Here is a 24,285-nt window from a genome sequence, read left to right as displayed (position 1 = left end):
TACTCCTCTTCCTGCATTTGATCTTTCAACACACAGAAAATCCACGGGCTTAGACCAGTTTTCACACAAGTGGCTTAGTTTAGATTTTATTAATAGCTCGTTTAATTCCAGTGGGACGTTTATTCGGAGTATAAATCAGTTGTTCCAAAGCTCCTCTGCCGGGCTGTCGTGCTTTACAGTAGATCCCTCCACACTTGAACAGGATTATGAAACGATCCCCAGTGACACCGACTGTGCTGCCCAGTGATGCTGCCCACCCCCCCCTCCCCATCCAGCTCCATCCACTGTGGATGATTTAGCCTGCCTGCTCCCTTGGGCGTAATTGATCCTTGTATCATTAACGTATGTGGATCTATCCAGGGAGACGCCCACTCTTTTGCTGCTAGTCCCTGCCCATTGAACCGTAGAGCCCAGTGAGCTCTGGGATTGTGGCTCCACCACAGGACTTTCTGCATGCACCAGTGGCTGTAATGTAAACTACGTTGTTATCTGCATGGGCAGGCCCTACAGATGTTTAGTCTAGCCATGGGGAGGAGGAAAAAGTGGAGCGTGGTGGCGCGGTCCCCCTTCGCAACCATAAGGGGCCGCCTGGGCCCCAGGAGGAAGGGCGTGGAGGGGCTGTGTGTGAGCAGCCTGCTGGGAGTCCTGCGCTCCCACACCTGGCTGATCGGGGAGGAGGAGGTGGCCTTGCTGCTGGCCGGCACCCTCCCGCAATGTTTCCACCAGTGCCGAGCTCAATCCCTGCCTTTCTCTTTCTGCTCCTTGTCTGTAGATGGTGGGAGCGAGGACTTGGCAGATGCCCGCTCGCCCAGTCTAGACCCTCACCTGTGCCACGTCGGCCAAGGTAAGCTAACAACACTTTCTGGAATACGTTTATCATGTCTCACAGATTCATGAGATTCAGTTGTGCCTGCAAAGTTTGAGCATCCCATTATTGTGAAGTGTACTGAGCCAGAGTCAGCTGTGAATGTGTGTATGTGAGTGAATCAGAAGCAAAATGATTGAGAACAAAAACACATACGCTGTTTTCCTCCTGATTTCAACACTTCTCTCCTTGCGGCCTCTTTCCAGACTTCATTTCTTCTCCTTTAATGCTTTCACAGAAGGAACCCGCGGAGGCCTTGTTTCCCGCGCTGTATTTTACTCGACTTCATAGCAGAAAAGTTTACGACTACTGGAATTGAAGTTATATTTACAGTGTATGAATTTTATAGTCTTGTAATTCTGTCTGTAAATCTCGAGTTTCTTCGGGGGGGTAATCGGCTGCTTTCAGCACAGCGGTGGATGTTTATCATCAGCGGGGGGATGTCAACGCGTGGCAGGGCATGTTTTGGGCAATTATAATTTCATTCCACCTTTTGTTTTCTTCCTCGTTGCCGAACACCTCGACGAGTAGGTGTTTGTGTTGATTTCGAGTCATGGAGGGGGATCTTGAACGAGGCTCTCATCGCCGTATATATAAAAGAAAAGACCATCATTTCCAAGTCCAAGTGATTTTTCCTCCCTCGCCACCTTCGACTAAATCACACCTTTTTGTACTTCAGCGTATCACAGCTTGAACAGGATGATTAAGAATAGAAACTAAAGTCAGCAATACTAAATATACCTCTTTGGCATCACTGTTGCTTTTAAGATGATCGTCTTCATGTGAAACGCTGGTAATTCCTTTACTATATTGAGAATATTTGCAGAATCCAATACTGGAATCCATTAAAATTAAGTTGGATCTCAACCACTGATAATTGCTGCCAGAATACCAAGGGGGGAACTTGGTATTCACACCACTCTCTGCATACATGAGGAGAATTTCCTGGCGGGGGGATGAAACCGCTGCTCTGGCTGCTGTTTTTGCTTTTTGCAGTGACATTCCCCAGTGAATGGGTGGACTGACTCCAGCACTGAGAGGGAGAGTGTGTGTGTGTGTACGTGTGTGTTGTGTTGAGTTCTTTCTTCCTTGTGTGCAATAGTGTCTGAACTCGTTTTGAATCTCCATCTCCAGACATCGCGCAGGCTTCCTGTGGGACTAGTGTCTGATAATGGCTCCATGTCTCACTGTCTGATGTGAGACTGTTGCCTGACCAGTTGGTTTTGCAGCTTCGTCTGCAGGGAGACGGGCAGCCGGAGCCAGAGCTGATTCACAAAATGGATGTTGTGTTTATAGACAGCTGGCTGGTTGTGTTCACTGGGGAGTGAGTGTGTGAAGTTTAAAAAAAAAAAACCCTTAGTTGTCATGATTTGTGGCTTTTGAAGAGGAAGAGGAGGTGGGTGAGTGATTGAGAGTGGCTGTTTGTGCTCCGTCTGTAATTACTGCTCGTTGTCATTTTACAAATAAAATGCTCTCTCATAGTCATGGCTGCTGTTTACTCGGTTTGTTTAAACACATATTTCAGATGGTTCGAAAAGTCCTTTTTAATTACATTAGAATTGTGGGGTATTGTGTTTCCGTGGCGGTCAGGCAGTGTGTAGCTCATAGCTGTGAACGTAAACAGCCTGTGCTGCCTGCAGGGCTGTTCTCTCTTCTGGGTCACACCAATCTTGTTGCGCTCGATACTGGTGCTGCACCGAGATCAGAATCCAGGGAGCGGGCGGACGTACGCTCAGAATACTCATGTCTGTCGTTCAAACAGTTTCTACAGGGGCTCAGCAAACAGCAACACCCTGCAATCCGACAGGAGCCTTCAAATAAGCACTGGGATGCTCAGTCGTTTGATTATTAATTCATTAATTCATCCTTTCATTAACGTATCCTCAAATACAGAAGGGAAAGTAGCGTTGTAAACAGTAAACTGTTATTTTTACGACAGTTTAACCTCCTTTCCTTCTGTTAAGTCTTTCCAACTGTCTCTGTCTTTACATTTTTAGCAAACAGCACCTCACACTACATCTTGTGTTCCCTCCCGTCCCACAGGTGGCAGCATCGACAGCGACTGCGCCTTTGAAGGAGACTACGCGGTGCCGACGCTCTCCATGACCGAGGGCATGCAGCACATTCGCATTATGGAGGGCGTGTCCCGCTCGCTGCCCTCCTCCCCGCTGCTCACCCACCAGACCATCAGTGTCCGGCTGCAGCCTGTGAAGAAGCTCACAGGTAAAAGAAGAATTCACGCAGCATTTAAATTGCTTTTTCTAAATTTGGGTTTTGTTTAAAAGCTGATTTTGGGAAGAAACCCACAGCCGACAGAGATGTGAGCTGAATCTGGTTCAAATTTGTCTCGTACGCACGTCCCGTCCTCCCCCATGGGCTCACTGTACTAATTCACCCTCTCGTAACCCTTCACTCTGCCCCTGTTGGCTGTGGATCCAATCAGAGAATCACGCTCTGAATTAAAGCAGGTTTTATGAGTCAAAGTGAAGAGGAGTGGTTTGATTCGCTGATGTGCAGTAATCACTCACCGCAGAGGAAGCATGAAGCCGGGCCGAGCTGCAGCGTGTGGCAAACACTGTAATTTCCAATTCTTGTAAACACTAAAGTCCTGCTTAATTGACAGTGCCCAGAACAGCTGACGGACTGTGAGCTGTTTCTCTGCTTCCTTTTATTGCACTCAATCTCCCACCGCTAATCGTTTCCTTCCACACTCATCTCCAGAACACAGAAAATCCCCCTCTGTCTCCCCATTAACTGGATTATGAGTGTGTGTGTGTGTGTGTGTGTCACGCTCTGGTACTGTGGTTGAAGCTGTGGTCCGAGGCTCGCTGCTGAACCGGATTTCAAAATGAGAAATGAAATATTGACACTGCAGCTCTGCCTGTAATGTGAGCACAGCCTCCACAGTCGAGTGAGAGTGGGTGTAAAGGACTTTAAAGCTGGATTCAGCAGCCACCACTAGGGTGCACCAGCCTCTCAGCTACCTCAGATCATTAACGTTTCTGATGACGCCAGGGGGACCAGGATTTTTACATCACACAGAATGATTTATGGTCTTTCCCCGGCACGGGTCTTCCAAGCTGTTGATTTTCGAGAGGAAACACGCCAAAAGAGATTTGCGGTCTTTGTGAGTGGGCGAGCCACGTCACTGTGGAGGGCTCCGTGTGTGACGGAACAAGCTGTTGTTGGAGAGAGTTGGAAATTAGATCTGAGACAACGTCAGGGCCGAATTACCCTTTTTCTCTTCGGTGAATGAACTCTACTTACTTAGCACGTTACCTGTCTTCAACCACTCAGAGCTCTTTTCCTCTTATGCGAACATGTGAATGTTTCTGTCTTGATCTTTCACAGGAGGAGAATGTTGTTGTTGTCGTGAGAATGGCTCGATCAATCACGTACAGTGCTCCGAACTCTTCTTATTCCACGTCCGACGTAGGGAGACTTTGCAGTATTGAAGGATTGTCAGGTGATGCTTCTTGTGAGGGCTGCGTTGTATTTATAGATTCTAACGTGGGAACGTGGAATTGTTTTCTCTCCACTGTGTGTTTCCTGCATTTTCAGCCTTGTCTGATTTGTTTTACCTTTGGATCATTTCTCCACTCTAACTTTCAAGTGTCCCTGTGTGCTTGTGTGCTTGTGTGCTCGACAGTGTGTTCATTTCGGCAGGATTAGTCACTCTGTGTGTTAATCCTTCCAGATTTGTGTCTCTGTGTCCGGCTATAGTGTGACACGTGTAGCACTGCGGGACTCTGCTTCTGTCCGCGCTGTTTGTGAGAAGCCCTGTAACCAAGTATTGTTTACCAAGTATACTTAACTGCTCCTGCGTCATGACAATGTGTACAAAAGTCCTCAAGTGCCTCGAGGTGCCGTCTCCTTGAAGTCCTCAAAGACCTGCGTCTGCTCTCAAGTGGCATCGAGCACCAGATTGTTAGGCCTCATCCACCCCGGCTTTCTCACCCTTTAATTAATTCAACTCAGCACCACTTCCTGAACAGCTTGAGCACCAAGCTCGTGTGTGTGTTTGTTTCTTAATGTGTGTGTGTGCGCGTGTGTCAGAGGCCAGATCTGCTCCCATGCCAGAGAGATGGCAGAGGTGGGAGAAAGAGAGGTGACAGAGAAGTGCATTAGAGAGCGAACAGCAGCAGGTCTGAAGGCAGCGGCGCTCTCATCTCCCCCGGTGGCCTCCACCAACCACACCCTCTCGTTTCCGTCCTGTACGGCCTCTGATTGGCCTCAGGAAGGCAACGTGGTGCCGGTGAGTTATTCCAACTCGTGGCTCTGATAGTATGAAAGCGTTACGAAGGCGCTGACCTTTTTGGAGAGTCATTGAGCTTCTGATTTAATCCCCTCTGGTTGTGAAACAGGCACGACGCGTGCAGGGCTGTAGTATCACATTGAACTCGGATGGTCACACCTGATTTTCTGTCGACATTATTGAATATAAAAGTACTTTTCCACTGCGTTTATCCAAAAAAGTAAGAAGGCTCTAAGAAAAGCATGAAACTGAGAAGAAGAAATCTTGTTTTATTGGCTCATATTCTTTTTACATAACATAAATTACATACAGGGCTGTTCTTTCTGTCTTTATTTAAGTAACAATAACCACAAAGTAAAAGTATAATTAACAAACTATTATCAAAAATAGAAGTGTGAACATTTTTGCTCCCTGTAAGAATTCCTAGAAAGAATCAGTTTAAATTTGCTGCTAATTATAATTTAAAATGTACAGACTGTTCAACTGGTACAATTATAATTAATGAATTCCAATGAATTGTTAATGTTACCTAGATGGTCTCATATAGTGGGTCATTAAAAATGTAGTTGTTCGTTCCTGGAAACTTCTCGGCAAATCAGTGACCCAACACAACGACAGTAATTAAACACAATTAACTGCTTAGAACGTGGAGGTAGCATTTGTATTACAAGAATAATAATAATAATCCATTTTTTACTTCATGGTGACTTTCTAACAAAACATTGTATAAAATCACAAGAATAAAACTCATCATGAATTCATCATAAACCATTAAAATCTATTTAGAGGCTTCTGACAATAATCTTAAACACGGGAATAAGTCAAAGTAATTTATTATAATCAGGTTGTAATCAGAGCCAAGATGCAGAGACACCGAACAATTAAAGTTGATCTAAACAGTACAACTCTGCAGTACTGGAGGTAGTTTTCATGCCGGTATCGGTATAAAAACGTCTCTACTATCCACTAACGTCCTGCAAAATTAGAAAGAACTTGTGCAGTGTTGATTTGTTGATTCAGTGATGATGGATTACAATCCTCATCATGTGTTTTATGAAAAATCCCGGTGCAGCTGTTAAATAAATGTTGTGGCGTTAAAACCACAGTATCCCTGTGTGATTTGAGATGAGGCAGAAGTGGTATGGGATGGAAATACTCAAGTGAGGTACCTTCGAAGAGCGAAACTGAACGCACTCACCTGTTTACCTCGTCTATTTTCTTTTTTCAGCTGAGAGCCAGCGATTGCTCCGTCTCACAGTGATACCTCAGCGGCTGATTGTTATGAGCAGTAATCACCTGATTGCTTATTTGTTTCTTAATAAACGCCTCCCCTCCAGTGTCGGGCTCAGCTCCCCCCTCCCCCCACTTGATTGATTGGGTCTGCTTTAGTCTGAAACATTTAAATGGAATTATTTCAACAGCTCTCTCCAGATTACACTGCTTTCTCTTAATTAATGGCAGCAATCAATACAATTACTGTTTCCCCGTGGATAGCAACACGAAGGTAGAAAATTGCGTTCGGCCTTAAAATCTGAGAAAAACAGAGGCTAGATGTGATACACACACACACACACACACACACACACACACACACACACACACACACACACACACACACACACACACACACACACACTCCTGCTGCAATTATCACAGTAATATGAGTACATCTGAAATCCATTGTCTCTGTGGTGCTTACAGGGAGAGTAATGTATGAATGGAGTGGCACTACAGTAAGCTAACTTCTAATTGGACATGACGAAGGTATAGAAGTGCTCAGCAGCGGGGAGGATGGTCAGGATTAACAAGGCGCTGTGTGCAGAACTGCTTCGTCAGGTTTCACAGCTCATTGTGTGGGTGGTCTTAAAGGACCCGCACGAAAAACAGATGAGCTCTGGTGAAGTAGCCACTTGTGACGGAGTCTATTTTCATTTTGCAAGATAATTGTCCGGATTGGAGACGCGCAGGATCACCTGTTGAAGCACATCTTCAACATAGAGTGGATTATAATCAGGAAATCTGCTCTGTAGCCATGCTCTGATTATCCGATGACAAGAAAACAAATCTGCAAATACTGTATTTTGATAAAAGATCGGTCGTTTCCGACCTCGACGATGTGAGAATTTGCTTCTTTTCATCATCCGAACTTTATATTAAATGAATTTGAATTGTTTCGAGCAAAACAAGACATCTGAAGTCATCTCGATGAGGAAATGTTGACAATCATTTAAACTAAATGATTAATTGATTAAATGAGAAATTATATTAATCAGTGATGAAAACAATAATAGTTTATCCCAGATCTTCTCCTACAGTAGAACATTCAGAGAGCTCGTGCTTATTCGCTCTTCCTATAAGTGCATAGCATTTTATAGCAACGCATTAATTTGTATTTAAAATCTTAAGCTCCGAAGTAACTTGTAACTAAAACAGTCTGATAAATGTAATGAGTGTCAGGAAACAACATGTTCAGCTGCATCAGTAAAGATCAACTTCTCTCTCTCGCTCTCAAAATCATGTCAACAAAACCATCACTTCTGTTTTTTGGACAAACTCTTCTCATGTATATGCTTCAGATTTGACTGGATCTCCTGGTTTCTTGACATCACAACGTGTATAACCTGGACCTGACGTCATCTACCACAAACCTGCGCTGTGCCACGCCGGCAGCATTTAACGATATCTTGTCCCCTCGGTGCGTTTTGGAAAGGAAGGCTGACATTCGGGACATCTCAATCTCCCTCTCTCCACGCCTCCTTACCCAGCGGCGCGTTTATATGGCATCTGTGTCTTCTGTGAATATTCGAGATGAACACTGACATTTGGGATATCTCAATCTCCACGCCTCCTTACCCAGCGTAGCACCCAGAGAAAATCGCTCTTCAATTATTGTCATTATTTCTTGCCTCAGCCGTCCCGGCCGCCACGGACCCTCCGAATCATTTGTTCTGCTGAAAGGAAATGTGACATTTTCAGCTCCACTGTCACAGGTGAAATACAAAGAGTGACGGTTAAGTGCAGAAAGGAGTAATTGAAATGGAAGTACGATGCCCTCAGGAGGAGCACTAAGGAACCATTTGGATTAAGTGCTGTGACAGACATTCTTGTCAAAGTTTAGTCCTCTGCCAAGTAGTCTGGATCTTTCAGTGATGAGACATCATGGCAAATATCCATTATTCTCTATTACATGTAAACATCAGGCTTTTACCGCTCATGTAACAGCACGTCAATGTAAAGTTATCGGAGGGAGCGAAACATTTCGTTTGTTGAGTCTTGTCGACATGAATGGCGAACGCTCGTGCAGAATATTTAAAGAAGGAACAGGTCAACAGCTGAACCGACTGATGCAAAAAAAACAAAACCTTTCACTGCGAATGTTTTGAGAAAATATCAGAAAAAGGGAAGTTTGATGAAATCTCGTCTCTGTGTCGACACACCTAATCAAATATGCAGAGCTTCATATGAAAAGCTGCGGTTCATCAGAGGGCAGATGTTTGATCACTCTGTAAATATTTAAAAGAGAGAAGCAAAAGGATATTTATCTTAAATCAAGTTTATTGATGAGAAGATGCTGAAAAGAACCCTGTCATTAAAGGAATAATCATGTGTATTGATATAATTAAAACGAATGATGTTAAAATGATACCCGCACAGAATTACATAAAACAGCTAATTTCAAGTTTTCAAGATTTAACAGTTTCTAACTAAAATAACGAACTTCTGATTGTTGCTTATGAAGAAAAAGACAAAGTTCTGTTGCGGGGGGGGGGGGGGTGAACTGCTATCAGTTCATTAAAGGTCTTTTTATTTACAATCACCAGCCACCGACAAAGCCTTGTTTCTTTTCTGCTTCTGTCTCTCACACACTTATGCAACCTCCCTGAGCGAGTGCATCTGAGCTTATTTTGGTGATAATAGTGTTACAGTTAAAGCCGAGCATGTGATCAGCCACCCCCACTTGTTTTTTGTTTTTTTTCCACTGGATCCTGTTGCATTTTGTTGACAACGTGCGCGACACAGAAACACACTCCGCTTGTTTCATTCCTCAGATGTAAATGTTAAGTTCGCCGCGACAGAAAACAAGATGTTTGACAGCAGCGGTAGTTTGATGCAAAGAGGATTTGGGGGTTTCAGGTGACGTGGCACTTTAAAAACTTTGACCCGTAGCCGTCTCGTTGGCAACATTCGGGAGGGGTTGGCGATGTCACCCTGGGGAAATAAAGTGTGACCGGAGGAGATTAATAAATAAGAACTACTCAGAAAACAGCAGGCTCACTAAGTGACGGACAAAAACAAAGACGCTTCCCAATAAACTCTCGGCCCTTCGAGGCCTGAGCTCCTTAAATAGCCTTAAAACATGGCCGCAGCCGTACAACTACAGTTTCAAGGGTAAAACAAGGACAGACAAACAAGGCTGCCCGGGCCCAGGAGGAAGATGGAGTAGGTTTTATTGAAACTCTTGTCCCTGTTAAATAATACCCCTGCTCCCCCCCTACACCACCACCCCACCCCCCCACTCGTGGTCCGATGTGCTCCTAACGCTTCGTCCACGAACGGCAAAACTCCCATTCCTCCCTCACTCCGTCCCTTTTTTTTTTTTTTATGCCATTTTCCTTCCTCCCCCAATACCCACCCTTCTCCTCCCCCTCCTTTTTTTTTTTTTTGCTCCGCGGTTGCCATGACAACAGCAGCACTGCACCATTCATCTGTTGGAGACCTGGGCTCCTGTTCCCGTGGAGCGGGCGGGCGAGCGAGCGCCTCTCACATCTATACATAACACGCTAAGCGCTGATGCAGTCACGGAGTGCGAGCCAGCAACTCGGTCCCGTCTGCGCTCGTCACGGGAAAAACTCCCTGTTCTGCTCTGCTTTCGTTCTTTTTCCTATTTCCGTTTCTTTCCTCTAGCGGCGAAGGTTGCGGTCCCTGCTCAGCCCTCGGTGCATGCTGCCAGTGTCACCTCTGTGTCGTCCCCCCCCCCCCCCCCCCCGCTTTCCCCCAGTGACACAGTGACTGCTGCGTTCTTCCTTCCTCCTTCCCTTTTTCCTCCCTCCCTCCGTTTTCTATCCCATCTCCTCCTCCTCTCTCGCTCCTCCCGTCACTACCACATCTCCCTGGCTCTGTATCACTTACTGCGACTGCACTGAGCGGGCAGCATCAGCGCTGAAACCTGTGGAGATCTCCTCGGCAAGGAAACAGGAGGGACGAGCGAGGAGGAGAGCATCAGTACCCCTGCACTCATCCTCCCCTGCTCGGCTGCAGGCGTTCCTCTTTTTCCTGTTTTTCTCTTCTTGATTTTGATGAACTGGTCATCGCTCAGGGAGGAAGGACTGCTCGTGTCGCTGGAGGGGGAAGGTGGGGAGCTGGTGCCGTACTCCAGCCTTCAGGAATGCAAGATCTGGTTTGAGAATGGTGAGCGCTGCCACACCCTCTTTTGCTTGTTCCATTCCTCCATTTGTGCCTGAGAACCGTGCCTCCCCTTGTCACCTGCTGCTCCACCTTTGCCCGGCCGGAGCTTGCTCCTGGTTCCGTCCGCTCTCTGATCCCGCAGCCGGGGCGGCGGTGCCAGTCGCCGTATCGAATGACATTTGTGCGGATGTGGGGCTAACGGGAGGAGTGCAGGAAAGTGATTTCTTTCCATAAAATGATGCATCCGTCAAAAGGCTGCCCTGTAATGACAATGTAGGCTCGAGGACCTGTGAATCAACCGCCAAGTGTTATTTTTCGTGGCGAGCTGGTCTGTTTCATGCGTCAGCGTGGGTGAGCATTCAATTGTCTTTGAGTGTGTGTGTGCGTGTGTGTCCAAGCACAAGCTGTGGGTGGCTAATGGTGCTTGTTCTTGTTATTGTGCGTCTCACTTTTCTTTCCAGAGCACAGGCTCATACTATATGTACCATACGGTTGTGTAAACGGCTTGGTGGGGATAGTTTCCCCCCCTCACCCCGTGCAGGAGGCAGCAGCAGCAGCAGCAGCAGCTTGTTGTTGTGTACCAGAATCAGCCCATCATGTGCCGAGATGTGGTTCCTCCTTCCAGTTCCAGTGCTGCAGGCTCCCTGCCTCCCTGCCTCATCCCAGGGGACTGCTAGCTTGTGTGTGAACAGAACAAAATGTCTCAATAACACTATCTGCCAGCAAAACACAAGCACCTCATCAGCAGCTGCTATCGCCGGTCTCAGGTGAATGGTTTTTGATGAGGCGCCCACAGTCGGTGTTCGCACCACTTAGTATCACCACCTGCAGACTGATTTGATGAGCTGAGCGTGTCAGCTGTCATAGAGGACGGGTCGGCCAATGACACAAAGAACTCAAATCTCAGGACGGTTAAATGGGAATGTTGATGTTCATGAGCACTTCCTGGTTCGAGTGTTTGTTAGAACCTGATGGCGCAGGGTCGTCCATGATGATGGAGAGCATCCTTCCACGGGATTCTCCTCCCCCTGTCTTTCTAAACATTTATTCTTAACGCAAGAAGTTGCTAATAGGCTCCTTTACCAGAGGGAATATGTGATACCGTGTAGCTGGTGATGTCAATGATACAGTGTGTTTTCCAAGGTTACTTCTCATCCCTGCGTTTCCGCTCCTGCCTGAGTTGTGGCCCACATCATCACCAGTGAGTTCACGTATATATTCTCAACACAAATCAGTCAAACCGGGCTTTGAATTGTCACCCACTTCCCTGAAAATCCGCCAAATAGACCCGGTATACCTTTTGCTGCACTCCAGAGTGATATTGATTCATGTAATTGCTCAATTTCCCCTCCCTTCAATCCCTTTGAGCCTGTGTCAGACAAATGGCCTGTGAGTGTCAGATAAGTTATGAAATAATTATGATGGAGCATCTGAAATACAACCTCCTGCGGAATAAACCTCGCTGGACTTATGTCGAGTGTCTCTGCAAATTAACATGGTCTTGATTACAGGCTGTTTCCTCATGTAGTGACAGAATGGCATCTGAATTTTGTGTTTCGCCACCGAAACCTGATTACAAAAGCTGTCCGCTTAGTGACTCTATTGACAGGTTGCGACACGCTGCACTATGCAAGTAACCCCAGCTGTAAATCACACGTCGGTGACACCTCTGTCCTTTTAAATCCCACACTTTGTTTTCTCCAAGCAAAATGTTGGGAGAAGAATCTAATTATGAGCGGCACACCGGGGTCGTCCTCGACCCGTCGGAGGGTGTCGTGTTCCCCGTGATCCCCCGTCAATTTCGTGACCCGGCGACTTTATTTTACTGTCAGGCCGCATTTTCAGTAGAATCTGAAAAAGTCAACAACAGAGGCAATATGGCTCGACTTAGGTAACAACTCCCTGGGATCTAGGATTACCGTTTTTATTATGATGAGAGAAATTGCAGGCAGTGCCGCCATTAGCAAGATGAAGTCACCCCCACCCAGACCACCCCCCCACCCGGACCGAGCTCTATAAAGTCAGCTTCTAGTGTCTATGCCAGGTAACAACCTACAATTAGGCCTGTTCCCCCAAAGCTTTCAGAACAGCTCCCGTATACCTTCTGCTGAAGAAATGTAACCCAGAGCCGACCGTACAATTATAGATGCATCTGTTATCTCCCTCTCCGTGTAAACTTCTGAAGAAAGCTGTTTTAACCACATGCCCAGTCATCTCGCTGACAGCAGCATATTACAAAAGTTTTAGAACGGTTATCAAACAAGCCACTGCACAGAAATAGCCCTGCAGAAAAACATGGCAGAAACTGAGACTGTTTGTCGATGCAAACAAAGAGTCTGTTGTTTGTACAGTGTTTGACAAGTTACTATGACACTTTGTTTACTTAACATACTTTTTTCTGTGATGTTGACATTGGTGTTCCTCAAGGAACTCTTCTCAGCCCACTGTCTTTTAAACATGATACCTCCTGCTACTGTGATCAGTGTTGTGACACTGTTAAACCGACGCCGCGCAGTTTAATATTTAACTTTTAAGAGATAATACCGATTCTCCAACCACATGAATTCACAGAGGCGCAGCCAACTTCAGAGTTAAATGAGGAGAAAACAGATTTTCTTCTCAGGACTCGGTGGAAAGAGATGAACTTGTGAACTTGAATAAATAATCAGCTATCGGGCCAAGATTCACAGAATTAACAGCGATTTCAGACTCGGGGGAAACTGAATCTTAATTTTAATTTCAATTTGAGCACAGTTATAATAACATCAAGAGTCTTAAGCTATAGGAGCGTAGATATCCGCTTCTTCTGGAGCTTGAACAAATGTTAAAGAAAAGATCACATTAAGCCACTGCTCTTGACTCTGTACTGGCTGAACTGGTTCTTTTTGCGTGGTTCATAAATCTTTAAACAACCTTCCACCTTCTCATCATCCCCACTTCTCTTATACTGGAGAGGCTGCGTTTTTAACTCTGCCTTGTTTGCATTGCATTTGTTTGTCTATAGTTCTCAGGATTTCTCAGACTTTCCATATATATATTGCGAGTCCACAAATTTGATTAAAAAGATATTTGGGGGAGTGATATGTGTGTGTATATTTGTGCGGCTGTGTTGAATGTAAGGGGGCTGTTGGGTCTTGGTGGAGGTACAGTATGTATCTGAGCATGAGAGCTGCTGTATAAAGAAAGTTACTATTACTGTCTCACCACGCCTGAGTGTGGTCGCTGCTTACGTTTGGTTTTACCTGGATTTTTTAGCAGCACCGTCTGGGGAAAAAAGTGGAAAAGAGAAACCCGCAGTGTGCTATTAATAGCCGTGATAATGATTTGCTTACAAAACAGAGCAGTGGGTTACGTACACCACCTCACTGCTTTCCGTGAATGCTGGTGGTGGAGAGCTGAGCAAACATTTTTCTTGTGAGATACGCAAACACACACACGCAGGGGCCTAAAGAAGTGTGTTGTTGTGTGTGTATCTGTGTCCATGCATATCCAAACCCTTCCAGACGACTGCACAATGACACCAGCTCCTGCATTAGTATTCACCACTTGTCTGTGTGCCATTAACTTATTTGCTCAGTCATTTCAGGGCGCTGAACCGCTATGAGGCATTTGTCTGGATCACAGCTCTGACTTTGTGCGGCTGCAGTCAGTCTGCTAACTACTGTACGTCTGCGGGATTGCGTAAGAGCAACGATTGATTACGGCGTTTGTCAGACATGAGAGGAATTCAGGGGCGGCGGCCTTGCTGTTCGTTTCATGTCCTGCTAAATATAGCAGCAGATGATCTCAACATCTTAATCAGAAGCTTAATTGGAAGTCTTAAAACTCAGTCATGTAGAGCTTCTCCTCTTTTATGGACTTGTTTTAATTGAATTCTTTAATTGAATAGCAGCGGAGAAACTTGCAGCTCGTCCCGATATTCTCAATGACGAAGGCGTGGTCATCGAGTATGTGCAGCCTGGAGGTTATAAATATCTCCACTAGGGACAGAGGTCAACACAGCCCGGCTATTATTAGACCGCTGTGTCCTTGGCAATTACGCCTCTTTCACTCTGTGAAGTGGTGTCACATTTAACTTCATAGCTTTGCTGGTGTATCCCCATACCTCAGGAGAGCCGGCCTCCGTGGCCCCCTGCTGAGGAGTGGGGCACGTGATAACTCAGGAGTCAGGCCTCAGTGTCATTCTGCCACAGAAGGAGCCGAACCATGTGAAGAGAAAGTTAACAGTTGCTGCCGAGCTTCTACAGAGGAGACATAATGGCAGAGTCCTTCAAAAATGAAGGGTAGACAGCTGGCCTGCAGTACGGACGTAAAGAGGAAACACACGACAGGGACCAAGAGATGTGACGGTAAAAAATAAAGCAGCTCGGAGCGAGTAACGAGTTCAGTGGGGTGAATTTTATTAAAACACCATACTATGTTTTTATTCCTATCTTTATACAAGAGGTTGGTCTTTTAGTTTCAGAGAAGGACATGAATTTAAGCGTTTTATGCCAGAAACCTTGTAAAATGAACCAAAGAAATAAAGCTAACACTCCTACAATGAGGTGGGTCTACACCTGGCATTCTATTGGTTGGGGAATTTAAAAGAACAGCCTGAGTGCGAGGAGAAGAGCTAAAGCTGCAGCGAGCAGAAAATCCATCCATGAGAGAAAATATCTGAGTGAAAGTGCACAGTTTAAGCACAAGCAGGAGCTATTTGAGTGCAAGCGAAGGGTTTGAACGTAAAATCAGCAAGTCCTGTTCTCAAACTGAGCGTGAATAATGATTTTTTAAAACATACATACTTGATAAATAACATTTTAAAATGCTATAAATGTACAAAAAGGAATAATAACAAGCTGAATTGAAACGGGTATAAACAAAGTGAAGCGTGGACTATCGATGCAGGATGTTCCTCATGGGTCCAGATGTGCTTTGGGTCCAGATGGGAAGAATTTCAGTCTTAACTTGAGGAGCCGCCTTTAAAGCCCCGTGCGAGGAGAAGCCAATTCTGATTCACTGTTCAAAATCTTTTAAAACCCAAACAAATTTCAGGTCGCTGCTCTCGTTCCGAGGCCGCGCTCCTGTGTGCAGTTTCACGCTTTGTTAAAACGTCTCTGTGCTTTTGGATAAACAGCTCCTACGACAACATCTTCGCCTGCGTAGATTTAGGGCCTCCAGATTAGATTATCCTGCTCATTTGTTGATGCAGCTTTGATATCACTCGTGAGCTGCATCCGAGGTTACGTGAAATGCTGAATTAACGGCTTTTTGGGGGCGAGGGAGAGCTCGTCTAATGAAGGTTCTTAGAACATCAGCCCCTCCTTCCGCCCTCTTAAAATTCTGCCTGTGCTTCACCTTGCTTGGCTAATCCTCCCAGGGCTGTAATGATGGATACGCACTCCCACACAGACATTCACACGCATGCACAAAAGAGGGAGAGGCAGCCAAGCTAATGGACTTACACTTGCTGCTGACTGTCAGCAGCCCGTGTTTTGAGGCTGGGACTGGAGCGGCTCGCTGTGTTGCACATCTGCATTGTTTTGTTCAACAAGTCAACAAGACGAGCGCACAAAATCCTCTGAGCTCTCTGAGCCGGATAACTGTACGCACGCTGGGAACGAGCCTCTGGGTCAGACATTAAAAAAACAGGTGGGATTAATATGAAACAGCAGTCCTCAGTATCAAGTCCCGACTGTTTATCAACCACATCTGTGTGTTTTATTTCATGGAAAATGCATCAAATGAGTCACAGAAGATTAAAATGTTTATTATTGAATCGACTAAATCCTGAGTACTTGCTTTTCTTTTAAATTCATAAGCCTCCGTGTGGAAAACCTGCTTTGTTGTCGAAATGATGCATTCAGAGTCATGCTTGACCTTTTCACAGATGACACATGATCAAATAGATTTTTAGCTTTGCAGAGGAGGTCGTGTTGTTTTAGTTTGTTTGTGTGTTAGTCAGCTGGATTCATTCGAAGCAAATGTAGCATTTACATGGAGAATATTACTTTTATTACTGTTTGTCACTGAAACCATGTCTTAAGGGGGGGGGCCTGGTCCTGTGAAGCACCTGAGAACCGCCCATACCGACAAGTTGTTTGATTACATTTCAGCAAATGTGTTGGGACCTTGAAGCTCTCAGTCTCAGTGGAATCTCCGTCTCCCTGCATTTGTTACTGCCACCTCATACAAATGGACAGGACTCGTCATTTCCCCGTGCTCCGCTGTTGCCATAGCGACCGGGGCAGCGTGTTTGGTTTCTGTAGAGCTCTGCTTGCGTTGCAGACAGCCGGGCAATATGCACGTCCACACCCACATTATTGTTCTATATATGTGCGTGCGTATGTTAGTGCGCGCACGTGTGGGCACATGTCTTTGTCTGAGCGTGTGCCTGAGGTGACATGTAACTGAGACACTGCAGACAATACTGCGACGCTGTTGAAATGTGTCTGCGCTCTTGCTTGTCGGCCACTTAACTGCAGCAAATGAGAAATTGTGCGTTGCGTATGAGTTTCCAATTCATATTCACATCTTGTCATGTGTTTGTTGAGAGCCCAGGTTGTGTCTGAGGGGACTGTCACATTGAAAAGCAGCGTCCCTCTTTCATATGCACAACACCCCATGAATTTAAATCACAATATTGATTTAGGGCTTTTCTTTTTGTTTGTGTGTGTGTGTGTGTGTTTGTGTTTGTTTGTGCGTGTGTGCGTGTGTGCTCGCTTGCTCGACAATCTTGGGAATAGAGATCAGCTCTTTTAAATTTTCACATTGTTGTGTAGCCTCTTTGTTGACTCCAGTCTCTCTCTGCATCGCCTCCCCTCTCTCACTCTAATCTCACATGTACACTTGCATACGTGCCACATGCATATTCATATTCACACCCTCACATCCAGAGCATGTAACAAATATCTATTTCACGGCCACGTGCATCTGCACGCCCCGGACTAGATATATTTATTCATAAGCTCATTAGAGGAGTGGATTTGCCTGCTGCCATCCATCACACTGTCACCCATCCTCAGCCTGGCACACAGTGACAACAGAAGTGCAGGAGAGAAGTCCCTGGGATTTAGTCTCGTGGAGCCAGTGCTACAGAGAGGATTTACTCCAATAGACAGAGTCACTTCACCATTTTATAGAGGTGAGATCAGGCAGGCAAATACAAAAGAAATGGTAATCTCCCATCCACCGTGGAGTTTATCCGGAAATTGATATTCTGCAGGAGGAATAAAATAAAAGTTGTAGTGTCTCAGTGTAGATGCTCAGGTGCACGAGAGGTTTAAAAAACTGCAGAATAAATGTAAACTCTGATTTTGCATGCATATATAGTTTATATACGAGTATCTCTTTGCTGATGCCCTTGCAGACACAGTCACGTGAAGGTTCAGTCCTTCACTCTCACCTTGTAGCTGGTTACAAGCTGTTGCAAGCTGTTGCAAGCTTGTCAGTGCAGGTGCAACAGCAGCTTAATGACATAAGTCATAGCTGTGGTTAGAAAGAGAAAACAGAGAAAGGACTTGCTTGACTTTGGACCACCATATGTTTCCCCCTTTTCAGTGACCTGACGTGAATTTTTCACAAGCAGGGGCAGAAACGTTCCGTGTCAGAATATATCATGTGCATCTTTCTCAGAGTTTCTGTCATTGCAGTTGATCCAGTTGTGGATAACTCTGGTCCCTTCATCCTCCTGGCTGTCACTTGTAGTTTCTCACTGTGGCATCTGTGCTGGCTCCTTTCCTAGATGTGGTCGATTACCAGAATCCTCTCCAGACCACACACACACGCACATGGAGTATTAACACTATTTGCGTGTGTGTGTGTGCATCTATTTCACATGCATGCACGCATCTCTGACAGAGAACTACCCCCCCCCCCCCCGCCAAGTGGAGTTTGTTGTTGTTTGTTTGACTGAGTCTGTGTGAGTGAGCAGAATGTCTCAAATCTTGACAACAGATTTCTGTGTTTTGTTGGAAACTAAGACCACGAAACAAAGAACAAGTTGTTAGTTCTTAGCGCTGATCTGGATCCAGGAAATTGTTTGGTTGGAAAACAGATACAAACACTGCAATGTGAGGCACTGCAAAAATACCGAGGCCTTTTTTTAGAAAGCTAGAAGTTTTAAGTCGAGAAGTAAAAGAAGCTGGAGAGGTTGTGTGCTTGGGACTTGTTGGCACAAAGTGGTGCCAAGGGCGACGGTAGATGTCAAGCGGCCACATTGTTCAAATAGTAAATGATACTTGCACCCTTCCGAGCACCCATGGGCGTGTTGGTCTTAAAACGAGTTGTGGTCAGACTCATTGTTGTTGCGTCGCTGTCTTGAAGCAGCGGGAAACAATTCCACTTTTGCCAAATAAAAACCAGATGGTGAAGTCAGCGGTGCAGTGTTTTCAGGTGCGTGAGATACACATGCCCCCATAGGCAGGTGCAAACTGCTTTTATAACAACAATCACAGGTGTAAACACACAAGGGAGGGGGGGGGGTGCTCTAAGTCCTTAGTTCGTTGTTTTGCCCAAAACACACTCATGATTAATTACAACACCAGGCTTCTGATCTGTGCACCTGGAGCAGTTAAACTAACTAAAATGGATCTGGACACGCCTTAAGTGCACTCGCTCGTCGTGCTTCAGACCGTGAGCTGAGATCCTTCAAACAGAGCTCGTCGTCCTGTGCAGATAAAAATGAAGGATTCCATGTTCCCCGATGGGCGGAGACGTTTTATCACTGTCATATGTTGCGAAGCACAACATTCTTTCGTTTTAAATCACATTACCGATGGAGTAGAATGAATGGATGAACACAGCCACAACATCCTCCTCTGTTCAAATGTGTCAAATCCATGTGAACATGTGTTTGGTTGTGTTTTATTCATAAAGCAAAAATTGTGAACAGCTGCAGTTTACTCTGATGAAACCAATTTCTCTGTGATAAACTAAGACATACAGTAAAAAGACAGAAGGGTAACTACACATCACACACACGCACAATCATGTACTGTAAGATACATGAGCAGTAATTGTAACACCGGTCTTAAGCAGCCTGTTCTTGTTCTGTAGTTGTTGTTGCTTGAACATATGTTTCAGCTGCTCCTCGCGACTTCCTGCTCCGATACGTTGGTGCTGCAGCCGATAGCTTTGGACGTGTGCACTCACCCGCAGCATGAACGGTTAACACTTGCAGCATATAGAGCATAATCGAGTTTAAACCGTAATTTAACCAGATTAGTCAATTATGAAGAAATTATGCTGAGCTCCTGCCCATCCCACATCCCCACCAGTAAAAAAAAGAAACGAGTCTTGCGTATAATTCAAACACAATTGATGATTTTACAGCAAAATCCTTGAGTCAAGTTTTTATACTGACGGAAGGATTACACTGAACGGGTTTGTGCACATTGTCAGCTATAGGACTCATTTTACTGCTGCTGCTGCCACGCTGCACTCACTCACCCTATGCAGACTATAAGCTGGCGTGGGAAACAGTGCTGTGAATCCCTGTGCCGTGCCCGAGAACCCAGAAAAAGATCGTGTCACAACCAGCACGCACAACTTTCAACGCTCCCTCCCTCCCTCCCCCCCCTCCCTCCCCCTCTCTCTCTGTCGCTGTGAACTTCGTGCTGAAGGGGCTCGTTTGATGTCTCAGACTTTGTGCTGGAGTCAGGCGTGAGGACATTCCCAAAACGGATCTCATTTGCATCCTCGGTGTGATCATGACATTGGAAAAGACACAGCAGGCGTTTTCTTCGCAGAGATGTTCCGATGCCATTTTCACCTTTCCTGAAATCGATCCCGATATCTGGTACCGATCTGACACCAGCGCATTTACGAAAAATAACAACAGCTGTATAAAAAAAACCTGCATGGAAGTCATCAGTATTATTGTTGTATGACCTGGCTCATGTTAAACCCTTCAAAAAACAAATATATTCAAAGAAGGAATAGAACTACTATAATTATCTAGCAAAACAGTCTGATCTGAAAAAGAACACAAATAGATAAATCCACGAATACACAAGAATGAACACGACAAGTTTGTCAGTTACCTCTCTTCGTTGGGGTCCTAGTCGTATTTAGTCTTATTATTTAAATTTAAACAAAGAAGACGGGAAAAGAAATCTCTAATTCTTTGCACTCCACCTTTTCAGTTTTCTGAAACGGTATTTTCACCGAGCTTCTTCTGGTTTGGAGGTTTGCTTTAGCTCAGTACCCGACTGCCCACTCTGCTTGTTTACTCCTGCTTTAGCTTTATTTGACCCGAGACGAATACAAACCTGCCTCAGAGAGCTTTGCGGATGTCTTCATTTTATCTGTGTGCTGCTTCAAGTTCATACTCTGTCTTCCTTCCTCTCTGTCCTGTCCCTGTCACTCCTCTCTTTCTTCCATCTCCCTGATCTGTGTGTGTGTGTGTGTGTGTGTCTGTGTGTGTGTGCGTGTGTGTGTGTGTGTGCATGTTGTCTCCTTCTCTATATGTGTGTATGCTTTCTGCTCCCAGCCCCTCTGCGGAAAGCAAAGTTTGTGGAGAGCCCGCGCATTCCACAATCAGAGCTTGGCTCCCCTACACACACCTCCACCACTGCCAAGAATCCAGACCTGGACACATACTGCCCTGGTAAGTTTTTGGCCGGCTCACCCCTCATTCCGCTGTGTTGCTTTTTTTTTGCATGTCGGTTCCTCGTTGGTTGGTTCCTGTCAGAGACACACACACAAACATCGATGAGGATAATTTATCGGTTTGGCCAGTTATTGTGTCGGCTGCTGTGAAGATGAAAACGTTGCTAAGGTCATTAATGAAATAGCTGGTGCCCACTGTGTCCATCCTCATCTCCTCCTCCCTCTCCGTCACTCTAATCCTCCCCCTCTGCCTCCCCGCTCCGCTCAGCTCCTCTGCCTCAGAGCTTGTTTGGGTGGCGCTGGCGTTTTCAGTTCACAGTCGGCGGTTGCTCTGTAATCCTGTGGACAGTCCAGATTTCCCCCCACCCCCTTTCTGTCCATCCCTTTCAACCCCTCCTCTCACGGGGGGGGGGGGCGACAGTAAAAAGGGTCACTCGAGGATAGCGCTCTGCTGAGATTTGGTTCTGGTATATCTGCCTTCTCATCTTGCCTCTCCTCTTCCTGTTGCTGTTGAGAAACGCAGCGTAAGCTTCCTGACCCGGCTCACTGGCTCGACCTCTGGTGGCCGTGCCGACTCCTCAGCGGAGCGGGGACGATGCTGCGACGTCCCCCGAGGTGGATGAGGACCAGAGGGAAACAGCGATGGGATCTTAGGGCTTAAGTGTCGTAACTTAGAAGGGAAATGGTTGACAGGGTGCTACCAGCCTTCTCCATCTGTCCGCCTCTTCTGCTGAGTCTCTGCTCAATGGGAGCTCTAAGTAGGTGATCTGTATTAGAGTATACAGAATCGTAGATAAGTCTAAATACTTTGTAGCGTCGTAGGATAAAACCTTTCACTTTTAGCACCTGGATTTACATGTATGTTGGAAATCTCACGGATGGAAGAACTGTCGCTTTATTTCGCGTCACTCCCGTGAAGCCGACTCTGGAATAATCTATGGGTTGTGATGAGCGGCTATAAGCTGCTGCAGATGTGACATTTCGGGGGTTGAAGTGGTAATCTGTGCTGCACACTGAGGCAGCAGAACAGCTGATCACAAACAGCAACCCGCTGTCTGTGCCATAACAACTCGAGCTGGAGAAGAACCAGGAGGGCTGAGACAGCGGGGGAGAGAGAGGGGGAGAGAGTTTTCAGGCGTGACGTCTCACACCTCCCAGGTGGACAGATGGACATCTTAGCTCTTTACAAGGACTCGCTGGCACCGGTCGCAGCAGGACAGTGACTTAAACATCTGATCGTGCTGCCGCTCCGCACCCTGCAGCTGCCGCTCTCTGCCGCCTGGAAAGAAGTCAGGTATCAGCTGATTGTTACGACCCCACAAAGAGATTTGCGGGGTCGTAAATACGGTTCGTGAATAATTTGTGAGGTTTGCTTGTAAAATCCACCTCCAGCCGTCCTCTGTACATTAAGGAGGGAAAGCTTTTCTACTGATGTTAGAGCTCAACCTGCTTCAGTAGGTAGCAGGACTATAGGTGAGGATACTACGATAACTGAAACCGTACTTAGCTTTGAAACGGTTCTTAATAATTAATTCAAAACAAACCACACTTTGCTCATATATACCATCAGACTGATGCTTAGACAGTGGAAAAATTCCTCCATTAAACCAGCACATCAACGTTGCAAATATATTTATTATTATTGGTGACATGGATTTTATTTGCAAATATATTATGCTGGCAACTATCACCCACTCTTAACTCAAACCTGCTGGCCCTGAGTCGTGCTTTTATACTTAAGACGTCTAAGTGTTGTTTTGTAGATAAGAAAACATGAGGAATGTGAAATTCACTCCTCTTATCTCTAAATCAACCTTCCACCCCCTGATGTCTTTGCCAGTGGATACGTGCAATGTGTGTTCATTGTTATTTATATCTTCATTACACCTGCAGCTCTGGAACGAGTGTGAATCCACCGCTATGCAAATTCACTTTCACCTTTCGATCAGACGCATTCCTCATGTCTGCATCATGTCGGCTTCTTTCTGGACTGAGTTAGAATTCCCAGGTGCAGGTGAACCAGGAGCCACCACATGGTCTTTGTGTTCATCTTCACCTGCAGCTCCGGGGCCCGTTGATGCTCCTGTCCCCTCCGGTCCCCCGCGTGCAGCACACATGCAGCACACATGCTTCCCTCTCTCGGCTGCGCGAGGGCAGATCTGCGGACGGTCCGGGGGTAGAAGCGGATGCGCCTGCACAGAAACACATTCTGAGCTGCGCGCAAAGATAGTTGCCATGGCAACCATCTGTCTCCTTCGCAGCTGTGGAGGAGAGTGTGTGTGTTTGTGTGTGTGTGTGTGTGTGTGTGTTAATGTGCATGTATGTACAGTAAATGTGTGGTAGAAAAAAATAAGATTATTTTTTTCATATTCAAATGTGATCATTAAGGATTTCACGGTGTCACTGTGATGAGAGACGACGCTCCTCCCGGGTCGAGTGTCTCAGTGTTCTCGGCGCCGTCGTGATGCTTTGAAGTCGCGTCTACGTGTTTGTCGTCAGGGGCGTTAGTGAGAGGAAGTGCGTGCGATTGTCATAATTGATGTATTCAAAGAACAAAAAGTGGAGCGATACACACAAAGAAATCAATACGGAAACGTTATGGTTATGTATGTTTCCCCTTTGATAGTAACTCATTAGTGTTCGGTTCCATTCAGGGGAAGGTTTAAAAACAGGATGTAGATGAAATGGTCTTCTCCTCTTTCATTCAATCAAACGTATAGATTGTGTTTTTATTTTGACAGCGTAGTTGACAACAGCGTCGTGTGTGTGACTGTGTTTCAGGTTTTATTTGGAGTGTGACAGTTTATGGATGCACGAAGGGAGAGTCCATGTTGAGCTGAAGGGAGTGACTGTGGGCTTCAGCGTCCAGATTAAGGATTTTGCTCCCACACGAAAAAGAATCGCATGCACACAAACTGCTCAATTCCAACAGAGGAACGTTCGTTATAAACAAGAAGAAGAAAAGGGCACCGGGGACAGACAGGAAGTGAAAGCGATAGGTAGACGAAGAGACGGGTGGGAGGGACGTAGACAAACACTCACACCGAGGACCAGAAAGACAGACAGAGCTCCGCTTTTTGATCACAGTCACGACCACATACCCCCCCAAAGGAGCAGTTGACTAATCAGTGCTAAAGTATTCACTGCTTACTACTGACAGTCTGTC

General features: G+C 45.9%; 1 protein-coding gene across 15 annotated transcripts in view; it reads left to right on the top strand.

The window, feature by feature from the left end:
* The window catches only part of tanc2b (tetratricopeptide repeat, ankyrin repeat and coiled-coil containing 2b), a 112,427-nt gene that overhangs the window by 54,159 nt on the left and 33,983 nt on the right, over positions 1 to 24,285 (top strand). For 6 of the 15 annotated variants that reach the window (XM_069518010.1, XM_069518006.1, XM_069518005.1 and 3 more), the window contains 3 exons: positions 773 to 844; positions 2,909 to 3,088; positions 21,001 to 21,117. In XM_069518010.1, the coding sequence (XP_069374111.1) occupies positions 773 to 844; positions 2,909 to 3,088; positions 21,001 to 21,117 (369 nt within the window). Of the gene's footprint in view, positions 1 to 772; positions 845 to 2,908; positions 3,089 to 10,117; positions 10,530 to 10,594; positions 10,878 to 21,000; positions 21,118 to 21,529; positions 22,414 to 22,447; positions 22,467 to 24,285 lie in introns of those variants that run through there. The other 9 variants (XM_069518009.1, XM_069518012.1, XM_069518008.1 and 6 more) reach the window with 8 other exon arrangements.

The sequence above is a fragment of the Paralichthys olivaceus genome, chromosome 21 (assembly GCF_024713975.1).
Source record: "Paralichthys olivaceus isolate ysfri-2021 chromosome 21, ASM2471397v2, whole genome shotgun sequence".
Lineage (NCBI taxonomy): Eukaryota > Metazoa > Chordata > Actinopteri > Pleuronectiformes > Paralichthyidae > Paralichthys > Paralichthys olivaceus.
This window is presented reverse-complemented; position numbering and strand designations above follow the sequence as displayed.